This window comes from Protopterus annectens, chromosome 9.part0, assembly GCF_019279795.1.
Source record: "Protopterus annectens isolate FY-2018-M chromosome 9.part0, PAN1.0, whole genome shotgun sequence".
Classification (NCBI taxonomy): domain Eukaryota; kingdom Metazoa; phylum Chordata; order Ceratodontiformes; family Protopteridae; genus Protopterus; species Protopterus annectens.
The window spans coordinates 1,752,091,920-1,752,106,274 of NC_056743.1; the positions used below are offsets into that span (position 1 = coordinate 1,752,091,920).

General features: G+C 40.3%; 1 protein-coding gene across 8 annotated transcripts in view; it reads right to left on the reverse strand.

The window, feature by feature from the left end:
* The window catches only part of DOCK6 (dedicator of cytokinesis 6), a 2,991,519-nt gene that overhangs the window by 724,533 nt on the left and 2,252,631 nt on the right, over positions 1–14,355 (reverse strand). For all 8 annotated transcript variants that reach the window (XM_044084603.1, XM_044084600.1, XM_044084599.1 and 5 more), the window contains one exon: positions 1,687–1,841. In XM_044084603.1, coding sequence (XP_043940538.1) covers positions 1,687–1,841 — 155 coding nt within the window. The remainder of the gene's footprint in view (positions 1–1,686; positions 1,842–14,355) is intronic.

Genomic DNA, 14,355 nt, shown 5'->3' on the forward strand with positions numbered 1-14,355 from the left:
CAAGGGATGATATAATATCTTCAGTCGAAGAGGTGACATTTTCAGTAACTGTGCACACAGCATTACTATTATGAAATGTAGTCTGGTTCATATCTACCTTTTCCCATCAAGTATTGTAATTATTTTTTCAAGTCTGGAACAGTTATGACAAAGATTTTGATTAACTGTCATTTTTATATATACTCCACAACTGTGACACTGAGTAAGAAATGTGTGTCTTTGTAAGTTTTCTAACACAGTTTAGTTACTCCATGTTAGGTTAGGGGCAAGTTAATTCTATTTTTGTGTAAATGAAAGGCAGTACACAAGTGTATGATAAATATCAGTAAAAGCCTTTTTTCTAGTCCCTTTTGGTAAATGACTTGAGCATTAAAACAAATTATTCAATTGGCTGTGCAAGTTTAGTAAATATCTTGCTTATTAGCAATAGTCTGGTGTTTCAAAATTATCAGTATAAAGTATTCAAGCTGATTATTCAAGTAACAATGTATGCCACTTTTTTTAACATGATGAAACACTAAACGGACTTGTTCAGAAGGGTACACACACTTTAGTGTGTATCTGTTTAGAAGCAAAAGACTAAAATGGGAACTTTTTCAGAAAAAGGTGGTTAACAGTATACAATCTGACTGCTCAAAGTACAGTACATGTCGTCTTCCTACCTACACCTTTATGTCAACTGAATTGGGCATAAAACTACACAAACTACAGTCTGTAATTGCTAAACAGCTGGAGACTAAAATGTAAGAGCTAAGCAAATAAGGTCAAGCTGTAATAATAAATATTGTCTAGTGTGATCAGACATATTGGGTCTTTCAAAATGGGTGAATGCTCAGCAGAGTATTGTGTCTTGTTCTTGCATCTGCTCATGCACAGATGTTGAAATAACAAACAACAGTTCTGATTAGCTAGAGCTGCTGTCAATCAAGGCTAGCCCACCAAGATGCAAGTACACAAAGAAAAAGTATTTCAAATGTCTTTAAAAAGGTGTAGGAGAGAGAGCATTTAAAGAAATAAAAATGTAAAACAGAAGGGCAATCTTTCCAAATCTGTGCTTAAACTGCTTCTACCAAAATTTGAGTAGCAGTTTGAATACTGATGGACCCTGCCTGTAAATGCTAGCCTGCCCACATCCTTGGATTCAGAAGGCAACCCAAACAGATGCATGACCAAACCAGTGAGAGATGATGTTGCAACATGTAGCATACAGGGGAAGACATACAAATCTATCAAGCTGCATTTCTTTCACAAGCTGCCATGATCTGACCTATGGGTTACTGAGCTGACATTGTCAGAATGCATTTCTGTCAGAATGTCATGTGGGAACCCACAAGGACTTGAGAAAAACATTCACTCTCACTGGCTTCCTTGATGATGATGGCTCCGTTGAGCAGCTCTCATACCAACAGCAATCAGTAAGTGAACAATGTAACTCGTAGCAAAAAATATCTGCAAATGCTCAGTACAGTTCCTTGTTAAGACCAATACAAATACGTACTACTGTATTTTTCACTGTTAATGTGTTCTTAACTTTTTTTCAGCATTATTCCTCAGACTGCCTAAAAACTGTCCTCTTCTACAATAGTGCACTCAACTGACCACACATAAATAAGCACTTTTTTGTTCTACAATTTTACAACATTAACACTGAAACTATAAAAGCAATAAAATATGTTAAGTACTTACTGCAGCAGGAAGTTGGAAGGCAGCAGGTTTATAACCATGAGGCAGTGGCGAACCAGCTATCGCCATGGCTACAGACTGATTGATAGTGCTCGAATTTTCACTATCAGAGTCACTTGCTATCACACAGGTGTGTCGTGATCTCTGACTGTATTGCTCTGATGCAAGAAAAAATAATATTTACATCACATTAGAACATATTTAAACAATGGGAGGCCAACATAACAAAGAACATTATGAGGAAATTCACTAAAAATTCACTGTTTCATTACATTTTATAAAAAAAAGTCTGAAATGACCTGCAAGTAAAACATTTTATCCAGCAAAACATGCCTTTACTGAAACTTTAAGCAGCACAGTACTTTTACATCGTAACACATTCATACATACAATTTACATAAAACACGGCAACAATAAATTATTCCTTTATTTAATGAAAATACTATTCTGGCCAATCCACTGTTAAATTTAAAAGTGGTTGCAACCTCATCAAAAATCAAACCACTCACAGCTATGGCTAATAGCTGATAAACATACAAGTAACTAAAATAGCTCTTTAAATATACCAAACGATATTATCAGGAAATTTGCTTCTCCCCAAATACAATCCTAGGAAAAAGAAAGAAAAAAAAAAAGTATGGGCCTGAATACTGTTAACCTCCCCACAATGATTCAGACAAACCACAACAATATCTCAGACTCTAGATTAGTGTGGTTTTGTGGAGAGGAGGAAAACACTTGACATTAATACAACAATGCTGATCCAGAAGGAAGCAGAATGTGAGATAATACCTCTGTTAGTGGTGGGCCTTGACGCAGAGAAAGCATTTGACAGAGTAAGCTGGGATTTTATGAGTAGGCCTCTAGAAGCTTTTGCAAGTTAATTAGAAGGATATATGAAGGATCGGGACAAGAAATAAAGTGGGAAGGGTTCCTCTCATGTAAGCTGTGTTTGAACAGAGGAACCAGGAAAGGGTGCATCTTTCCCCTTTGTTATTTGCTTTACATTTAGAGCCACTAGTGAAGTAAATATGGGAATCAGAAATACAAGGATATAATTAGCATGGTAATCAAGAAAAGTTGGTTTATTTGTGTATTATATTTTGTACCTGATAAATCAAGAAAAGGACATCTCAGTGTTGTGGAACATTTTGAGACCATTTGAAATATTTTTCAGGTCTTAAAGAGATCTTTAAAGAGAATAACAACTACACGGATTATTATATTCATGTATTAGCAGAAAGTATTCCAAAAACTAAACCAATGCGACAATGGAGAAAGGAGATTTTGCCAAAAGGGATGACTGCAGCTTGATAGATTTGTATGTCTTCCCCTGGGGGGATGACTGCAAGTAGAGGTACAGAAAATAGGCAAAAAGGGGCTGCAGTTTACTGGAGAAACCTGATAAAGAAACAAAGATACTGGGATCAAATAACTCACACAGGAAAAGTAATAGAGAGGGATGAGGCCAAGAAGACATTTAGATTGCAGGCTAGATAGAGACTGCCTTCCCTACCAGGGCTTGATCTCAGAGTACAGGCAAAGTGAAAAACCTGCTGTGGTAGAGTTTTTAGTTGAATTTAGAACAGATGCAGCTGTTAAAGGCATAATTAGTACGGCATATAAAATATTGCAGAATAACATTTTATTTATTTATTCAGTGTTTGTTGACCGGGTTAGTCCTACTAGATTATCAGCCTCTTTTCAGAAAAGATCTAAGGTGAGATTTACACTGATTAATTGAAATTTGGTCAGGGCACCAGGGAAACGACATCATACTTAGCAAAATGTAAAAGATTTTCTGCATGGTGTGACAGCAATAACATCAATCTCAGGCAGACATCAACTCAGTCTTGCGGTGCTTCTCTTTAGACAAGGACTTTCGTATTCTGGCATTAAAGTACATGCATCTGCAATATCAGCTTGCCGGTACAGTGCCACAGCTATCTTCTTTCACCCAAACATGAAACTTTTTCTAAAAGGGGTGATTCACTTGAGAACACCCAGAAGGACCCCTATTTTAACATGGGATACAAATTATATGTTAGATAGAATGACCTTGACTCCCTCTGAATCTGCTACCACTGCCTGTCCAAAGATGCTGACCTATAAGACCACCACAGGGAAGGGTTACACTCAGAACAAACTTGTCTTTTATGCCTAAGTTGGTACAGAACTTACTTTACACCAGGTTATCCACCTGCCAGTCTTCCACCCAAATCCACAGAACAGGACACAGCAAGTCCTCCACTTCTTGCATGTGCACAGGCAGATCAAGTACTATCTAGACAGGACAAAAAACCCCAACACAGATCAATTGCCGGTGGCTTTCACAGGGGGTAAAAACAGGTCAAGCCTGTCTCCAAACAAACCATTTCAAATGGGTAGCTAACTGCATTATTAAATTCTGTTACTTACATCATGGAAAGGATTTAGCTGGGCACATTAAAGCTCACTCCACCAGGTACAGGGCAACTGCCACTACTTTTCTCAAAAGAGTGGCCACCCAGGCCATAGAAGCAGCCACATGGAACTCAGTGCTCACCTTTACAAAACACTATAACCTAGGCAGTATCTTCAGGGCTAGAGAAGGTTTTGCTACTACCATCCTTCAGAATCTTATTTCCTAAGGTAATACAGATGACCTATCACACAACTTTTAGTTTTGGGAATCCTCCCAAGAATCAGTACTGCAACACTGACTACAAAGAACACAGGCCAGTTGTGTCCCACTTACCATAATTGTAGATGGTCGAGTAGATCAGTGTTGCGGCACATATTTTCACCTTCCAAACCCCTCTATCTGCTGACCACTTGTCTCCCCCTTGCTGGGTACAAGGGGTACACACATTTTCCTCCTTCTCACTTAAATTCAGACAACTGGGGAAGTTGTGCGGTCCTCAGGCATCAGACTACTCGTTCACTGCTTACAAAGACCCAAAGATGATGCTGAAGGATGCCTTTCTTACACCCTGACATCCAGACATCAGTTTTCAGATGTCCTTTGTCTAGGGATGATGAAAGGACTCTGGAAATTGGGCCAGTTGCAGGCTTTTGCATGACAGGAAGACTATGAAGAACATCTTCCTCTACTCTTTTTCTGTGGTTGAGACGTAGGGACTATTGCAGGAAGACAGGGAAGATGCAGGAAGAGAAAGAGAACTACTGGAGAATTTACAGCTTAGGCAGATGAAAAGTGTGGAAATGGCTCGATTAGAGATGTTACAAATACTACAGCGATTGATTTTCCTGTTTGAAATTATGGCTCTTTATGAAGGTGGTCTGGTGAATACTGTTTTACAGACAATAATGGATGGAAGAGAGTCAAGTAATGAAATGGCATTATATTTGTCAGAGGCAGTGGAGAAAGTACAGTTTTGTAAGTAAACATACCATAATAGTAGATGTTCGAATGATCACTGCTGCAGTAGCCTAAGCTACATGGGTTACATCAGGCATACAGTAATAATAGCCGGACAGCTTCCAAAGCTTCAGGGCACCTTCCATGCACACAAACTATTAGACAACTTGAGCTGAGTTGATTAAAAGACAGGTTTGTGCACCAAGGCCTTCATAGGTTTCATGCCATTAAAAGGGGGAGGCTGAGTTCTTAAAGGACAATGCTAGGACCAAGAAAAAATAAAAAATCCACAGTGTGGCATAAATAACACACCAAAAAAACAAGATGGGGGGGTGGAGGGCAGGAGAGTCTACTGTAACAGTGATCATATAAATATAAACTGTTCTAGTATGTTTAAATACACAACTGTACTATCTACATCATATGGATCACTGCTGCAGTAGCCTAAGCTACATGTGTACAGCACCATAAATTAGAACCAGGAGGTGAAATGGGAAGGGTCCAGGAGCCCCTGGAGAATGATCCTAGCAAAGCCTGACAGACATGGAGAAGGAATCTAGCTTGTAGTGCTTTATAAAATTAAGTACAGATTTGCTGCTTTTAGAGTCCAACCCTTTCTGAAAAGCTATATATGAAGACAAGGGCCTGGCAGAGTGTGCCTTGTCCCTCCAGGAATAGTTTTGTTGTGCTGGGTATAACAAAAGGTAGTAGCCTGAGACAACCATTTGGAAATAGTCTGTCTTGACAAGTTCTGCTTAGCTTCACAGGAAATCAAGAACCGATCAGAAGTTTTGAAAGATTTTCTTCTGTCAAGACAGTACAAGAGTTGTCAGTGGATGTTCAAGGTATGAAGTATCAATTCTCCCTCATTTTTGGGCTCAGAGAAGAACATAGAAATAGATTGTCTTAAAGTAAACTCAGATACCACTTTAGGCATAAAAGGAAGATTAATTATCAAAGAAATAGTCTCTGTGGAAAATGAGACAAGTTTGACCCACCATAACAGTCTGCAACTCAGATGAACATCTTGCATGGGGTGGGAACAATTAGCAACTCTGTTTTCCATGTCAAATAAATAAATAACCTCAAGTCAGCCAGATGAGCTGCTTCAAATTCTGCAAGTATTAAAACCCTAAGGAATCGCCTCCGGTTTTCTTGGAGGTCTCTTATGCAATACCTCTTTCAATGACATTATTCCATAAGAATGCATTGAACAAGGGGGATCCATGGGCAGACATATTGAAATGGCCAACAAATGATCCTTGACTGAGGAGTAAGAAAACCCATAGGACAGTAACTCACACAAATACTGTAAAACCAGAGAAACACTAGCCCTTGATGGGGGAAGGTTATGCTGTTGGCACAAACTAAAGAAAACGTTTCCATTTGCTTATATACATTTGTCTAGTCACAAGCTTTCTTGCCTCCATTAACATTTGCTGCACATCCTTAGTAAACAGGTTCTTAAAAGGTATTAAGATACTATCATCCACACAGTTAGCTGAAGTTGTTTGCAGTAGGGATGTGTCAATTACCCCTTTTCTTGTGCGAGTGCAACCACAAAGCATTCTATAGCTATGTCAAGACTCTCAATGGCAACATTCAGATCTGCTCTGAGTTACAGCACAATGACACTAAATATACAGAGCCAACTGCTATTGCCAACATCCTGGCAGATAGGTTCAGTGCTAACTTTACCCCCCCCCCCTCACCCCCTAAAGGGCCCAACTCTATACCGGAAGAAAGCAAAGTTCCTGTAATCATGGCTGCAAAGGTAAAAAACACACTCTCCAAAGCCAATAACACAGTATCCATGGGACCTGACAACATCCCAGGCTGCGTTCTACAGGAACTACAGAATGAACTGGCACCCCACCTAAGCACTGTGTTCAGTCATAGCCTCACCTCAGGCTGTGTTGCCCACTGAATAGTGCACAGTGACGGTTATCCCACTCCACAAAGGGGGAGCCACCACGGACACCAGGAACTACCGCCCCATTAGCCTAATGAGCCTGGACTGCAAGGCCATGGAATGTATCATCATGGGATTTATAAACAAAGACATTGGTAATCTCCAAATTCTGGACCCCACCCAGTTCGGGTTTGTAAAAGGCAGATCATGTTTCCTAAACCTGAGTGACTTCTTTGAAGCAATCACCAAAGTCGTAGACGAGGGTAAGGTGGTTCACACAGCCTATCTAGATCTCGCCAAGGCTTCTGACACCATCCCCCACTCTGGAATTATAGATAAACTCACTAAACTAGGTATAAATCTCTATATCACAACATGGGTTGCCAACTGGCTCACTGACAGAACCCACACTGTAAAAGTAGCAGACTCCAAATTCGACTTCAGACCAGTGACAAGTGGAATACCACAGGCTTCAGTCCTGGGTCCTCTCCTGTTTAGTATCTACTTTTCTGAAGTACAGGCTAACACAGAAGGTCTTTGGCTAATGAAGTTCACACACGACTGCAAACTAGGAGCCATAACTGAAACTCGTAACGATGTGGACATCCTACAAAAGGGCTTCATTGAGACAGATGTCTGGTGTCAAAGCCATGGCCTCAAGCTCAATGCCAAAAAGTGCATTGTCATCCCCTTTGGTAAAAACTCTGTACCCATGAGCTACCACATAGTGGTAGTCTACTTAACACCAAAAGTGTGATAAGAAACCTTGGGACACAGGTGGACAGTAGTCTCTCCTTTGATAATCACATCACCACAGTAGTCAGGAAATCCTTCTACATGCCACACCTCATCACAAAAGGTTTCTCATCTAGGGAAAAAAGAGGTCATTATTCCCCTCTACTCGTCACTCATTAGACCCATTATAGAGTACAACGCCCCTTTTGGTATGTACCTCACAAGACATCTACAACAACTGGAAAGGCCGCAGAAATACCTCACAAAGAGGATTACCGGCCTCAAACAGATGCCCTACACAGACCGTCTCAAAAAACTCTAACTTTACTCCGTCACATATCACCTACTCAGAGGCAATCTCTGCCTAACGTAGAAAGCTATGTCAAACCCAGAGCTGTTGGACATGCTCCACTTAAAGAAATCCCAATCCCTCCTAGCTACACGCTCTAGGGACCTAAACCTTGTCACTACAATAAACAGAACATGCTGGAGGGATAGATTCCTGTCCCAGAGACTTCCCATACTCTGGAACAAACTTTCTATCTATATCAAACAAAGCTCCTCATTAGCACTCTTCAAGAAAAATCTTAATGATTGGATGGGAAATGGGAAATTCACCCTGGGATCACCTCTGTGGCTCTGCTCAACAGGGGCACAGGAAAATAATTATCTTGGGTGGCAAAAGCCAGGGTACCTTTTTGGCTAGGCTTGTATAGGCCCTAGGGCGAACAGCCTAGTACCTACCTATGAACCCATGAGTATATCCCATCTCTGAGGAAGCTTGTGGTAATTGCTCTTCCTATTCCAAAAGAAGGGAGGAATCACTGTTGCCTAGTTTAATAGCTAGTAAAGCTTGCTAAATTAATATAATTGATACCTTAGCTACTTTTGAGTGACTTTATGACCCAAGAAGGATGTTCATGATCAGTTAACTCTGTATATAAACCATAACTTAATGACTCAGAACAATTGCTTGTCTCAGTAGAGTATTTTAAAGGACTACTGCAATGTTTTAACTATATTGTACCTTTCCATACTTCTTTTTCTCTCATTTGTACACCTCTATCCACTCTATATTTATGGTAGTATTTTCTCTCTTTTAATTGGTCTTAACGCCTAATTCTGCACAAATATCAGTCCAGTTACACCCCTTGAAGGGCCAACCCTGCAGTCTCCACTGCAGCAACCGTAACATAAAGTATCAAGACTGGGAATAACTACAGCATTAAGCATCGTATGCTATTTTAGTGTAGGCCCATCTCTGTATGTAAAATAAAGTGCATTTTATTTTTACAGTGTATCAAATTGGTGAGCATTTTGCCTGGATGACATCAGGGAAATCCATCTTCATATTTAAAACATCCAAGTAAAACTTAAAAACATTTTCCTCATATTAGGAGGTGTACTACAGCAAACTAACTGCTCTAACACCTTAATCCTTCACTTTTAAAAATATTCAAGGCATTTGATTTCTCTAAACAAGATAATTGTGAAATAGTAATGACATATACAATGAACAGATACCTTAAAACAAACTGAACTGATTGTTTCTGGGATCCTGCAAGTCTTGGACAGTCTCTACCCTGGCTCTACCTGCTCTGTTTGCCCTCACTCCAATCAGGCTCACTCCGCTCCCCTACCCACCCACCCTCACTACACCTACATTTATACTCAACCAGTAGACACACCTCCTTTTCCTATCCACCAATCAATGGAGTTGTGCATATATTACTTAATCAGCCATACAGCCTATATAACTCCACTATATAAATACTCTTCAATCCCTCACCACCGCAGCCACACCCCCATTAATTCCACTAAACTCTACCCCTATTATATTCTGTACCCTCCTACTAACTAAAACACTGTGCTGCTCCAAAACTCATTACTATTCATTTTATTAATTACTACGTACCTCTCAACATCCAATCTAAATGAACAAGTCACTCATATCTACTCACCCACCAACACAGTCTACACATCACCTAATACCCCTTTAAACAGTATTAACATATCACCACAACTCTACAACACTTGCACAGAACTCTTCTCTCTTAAATATGCATACTTACAAGCCAATCCAGAACCACTGAACAAATACTATAGACTACTTATCAATCTCTCTCAACTATTCCCAGTCAACTCAACCCAGATTACACTAAGTGGCAATATACATCCCAATCCAGGCCTCCATTCAATAAATCTAACAACCCTCTTCCCCCAATATACCACTATCCACTAACATTTTTAACATCCAACCTCGTAACTCTGATCTCCTAATCTTAAACATGAACCTGAGAAGCTTACTAAACAAACTCATGAATTCCATGCAATCCTCTCCAGAAATAGCAATCCTAACAGAAACATGAGTAAAACACCTTATACAAGGCGATGAAATCCTAACTCATGGTTACAACATCCACAGACATAAAAGGACCAATAAGCGTGGCAGTGGCATAGCAATAATTTACAAACAAAACCTTAAACTTGATCTGCTTGACAACAAGCCCCCAGAACTTATGAACTTTGAAATACTAATCTCCCACCTAAAATAAATCCCAACAAACATATCATTATCATAACTCTTTACATCCCCCCAGGAAACAACTCTTCTATTATAGAAGACCTCCTTGGCTGGTGTACCTCAACCTTCAGTCAAGAAACCATAATAATGAGATAATTCAATATAGACTGGTCCACATACATCTCTCAGAAAACCCTGCCAAATAAATCTCCACGGCTTTAGTCAACTAATACAGTTTCCCACCAGGATTGACAAACACAGCAAAAAACAATCAATTCTTGACTAAACTCTAACTACTAAAGTCTCCCTCTGTCACCAGTCTGGCTGTCTCCTACATAGCCTAAGTGACCACCTACCCACCTTCCTTCTTAGGCACTGCACATGCCCACCAAAAATCATCCATTATATACATGTGTGTAACAAAAGAAACTTCTCTACATAAACCTTTCAACTCTCCTGCATCAATTTGACTGGTCCCCTTTAAAACACCTCCACCTAGACCTGGGTGTGTAATACTTCAATGAAAACTTCCTTACCATCCTAAACAACCTAGTCCCCATTAGAATTATCTGTGCAAAAACAAGACATATACCTTGGCTTAACAACGGTACCAAGAAACTCCTTAAACAGAGCGACAAAGCCTGGTATCATCACCAAGAGGATAAAGACCAAACTTCCCTTCATACCTACTGCCAACTTCGAAACCTAGCTAAAAAAATTAAACATGACAAAAAGCTTTACTATACAACGATCCAATAAAACACGAGAATAATCCCCAGAAATTTGTGGAGCTATCAATCAATTGCTGTAACCAGGACATTCCTCAATCCCAGCTCTAACCTCACTAAATTCTACTGAAAGCATTGTCTCTCAATTTAACGGCCACTTTATAAAATCTGTAACATCTCTGGTAAAGAATAACAACAATGCCCCTTTATCAGTACCCAAAGGACCTCAAACTAACCATAATTCCCTTCACTATAAAAACAATACAAATAATCATTATTACAAAAAAAAAACTATTTTCTAAACTCAAACTCTCCTCCCTTGCTCCTGACCAACTACCTAGTGAATTTCTTAGACTTGCAGCAGAGATCATCTCCTACCCAATATCTCTACTAATTAATCACACCATTACTGAGCAATATATTCCTAAACTCTGGAAGGTATCTTATATAATCCCCCTTCCCAAAGGTAGTACCTCCACTGACTTCACAAACTGTAAACCAATCACCATTCTCCCTGCCATAGCTAAAATCCTTGAAAAATGCATCCATACTCAACTCATTGACCATCTTCAAAGCAACAAGCTCATATCTACAACCCAACATGGCTTTTGTCCAAAATACAGTACTGTGACTGCCCTTATTAGTTTTACCAACTCAATCAACCAGTTGAGAAAAAATGGCCACCAGGTCTCTCATACCTTCCTTGACATGTCAAAAGCTTTTGACACTATCACACCAAAAAATTCTCTATGAGCTAGCCTCATTAAATCTTTCTCAATCTGCTCTCTCCTGGTTCACCAGCTACTTATCTGACTGGCAATAGGCATTTAAATGGCAAAATGAACTCTCCACCCTACTACCTATTTCTGTATCCTCAAGGGTCAATCCTTGGCCCACTACTTTCCTCCATTTTTACCAATAAACTCTGTATGGCCACTCAACATGCAACCATAGTTCAATATGCAGGTAACTCCTTCCTCATTTGCTCAGCTCCCTCTCTACATGAACTATATCAAAAAATCCAACAATCCTTCCTAGATATCGAAAAGTTCCTTTCTGACTCCCAACTTGTACTCAACCCAAATAAAACAAAGCTCATGCTCTTCACCAGCAGCAAATGTTCAAAACTCCCTCCACCCTTCACTACTTACTCTTCAAATAAAACTGTAACACAACCTGTTATCCACACAAAACTCCTAGGAGTTACAACTGACAGTCTCAAATTTTATAAGCACCTAGCTATAACTATCAAAAAGGTCTACTTTAGGTTAGGTTTACTCCGCAGACTCATAGGTTGGTACTAGGCTATTGGCCCTAGGGCCTATACAAGCATAGCCATAACAATTCCCTGGATATTTCTTCCCACAATATCTACTTCCCTGGAACCCTGTTTAGCAGGGCGACTGACATGATCTCCAGGGTGAATTTCCTATCTCCCATCCAATCGTCAAGGTTCCATTTGAAGACGGCCAAGAAGGTGCTCTGCTTTACAAGTATGGACAGCCTATTCCAGAGTATGGGGAGTCTCTGGGTCAGGTACCTATCCCTCCAGCATGTTTTGTTCATTGTGATGACCAGGTTTAGATCCCTGGAGCATGTGGCTCTGAGGGATTGGGATTTCTTTAAGTGGAGCATGTCCAACAGCTCAGGGTTTGACATGGCCTTGTATGTTAAGCAGAGATTGCCTCTGAGTAGACGATATGCCACAGAGTATAGCTGGAGTTTTTTTAGATGGTCAGCATACGGCATCTGCTTTAGGCCTGTGATTCTTTTAGTGAGGTATTTCTGCAGCCTTTCCAGCTATTGCAGATGTCTTGTGAGGTACATACCAAATGGGGCATTGTACTCTATAATGGGTCTAATGAGGGATGAGTACAACCCATTCCTAACTGACATTGCCAGACAATCCATCTCCTGAACTCACCTACTCTCCACCCTCTTCTATGCCGCTTCAATATTCACCAATATGACAAAAAACAGACCTGAGTAAACTGGAATCCTGTTTTAGTAAAACAGCCAGGTTCGTCACAAACCATCCCTATAGATCACACGACTGCATAGCTCTACACCAACTAAAATGATTGGAAGTACCTACCCTTCTATCCTTCAATCAACTAACTTACACACATTCCACCCTAAACCAACCTGATAACTGCCCATCATGCAAGGACTTAGTTCAGCCATACTGCAAAAGCAGATCCCCAAGATCTTCTAACAAACTCTGACCGAAAGTAACTAAATCCAGTAATAGTCATGGTGATTCCTGTTCTCATATAAAATGTCTAAGTCCTGAAACTCTTTGCCTCAAAATATACGTATATACTTAACTCATTCACTCCAATGGAGCTCAGGAAGTTTGCACTGTAACTTCCAATGGGCGATGCCTCAGTCTTTTGACAGAATCAAATTATGTCTTCACATTTCACGCAAATGTTCATATCTCTGGACCCATAAGGATTATAGGATCGTAGGAAGTTACCAGGCTAATGGCCTGAGGGCCCTTACAAGCCTAGCTAAATTTACCCTCGTTACCACAATCAGTGCCTACTGTCCCTGTCCAAGAGGGACATAGGTGGAACCCCCAGAGTGAATTTACAGTTACCCATCCAATCATCCTGACTGCATTTGAAGAGGGCAAATGAGGTGCTCTGTTTGACGTGACGTGTGATCTATTCCACAGGTGTGGTAACCTCTGGGAGACAAATTTGTCCCTCCAGCAGGTTCTATTGATGTCACATACCACGTTTAGGTCCTTGGAGTGAGTAACCCGTGTAGCATTTGACTTGTGGATGTGCAACATTTTCAATAAAGCAGGGTCAGAGAGCACCTTATATGCAAGGCAGAGATCATCTCTGAGTAGTTTGTATGAAACAAAATAAAGTGACAGTGATGTCAGCTGCTCCACATAGGATAGCTGCTAAAGACCTTGAATTTTCCTCGTGAGGAACCTCTGTGCTCTCTTCAATTGCTCCAGGTGCTTTGAAAGGTAAACACCAAAAGGGGCTGTACTCAATTAATGACCTAATGAGTGAAGAGCACAGGGAGGTGATGACTTCTCCTTTTCTTGAGGCAATGCCCTTACTTATGAGATGAGCCATGTAGAATACCGTTCTTACCACTGTGGAAACATGGTGGCCACAGGCAAGGTTGTCGTTAACCTTAGTGCCCAGATCTTTCACCAGTGAATGTGTACTTAGGGTATTGCCATTGATGTGGTCATTTGCAGGAACATCGCTCTTACCAAAAAGAATGACAATACAATTTTTTTGCATTGAGTTTGAGGCCATGACTTTGGCACCAGTTATTTGTTTGCATAAGACCATCTTGATGGATGATGACATTGTTTAAGATTCTATGACTGCAACCAGTTTGCAGTCATCAGCAAACTTTGTCAGCCACAGTCCCTTGGTTT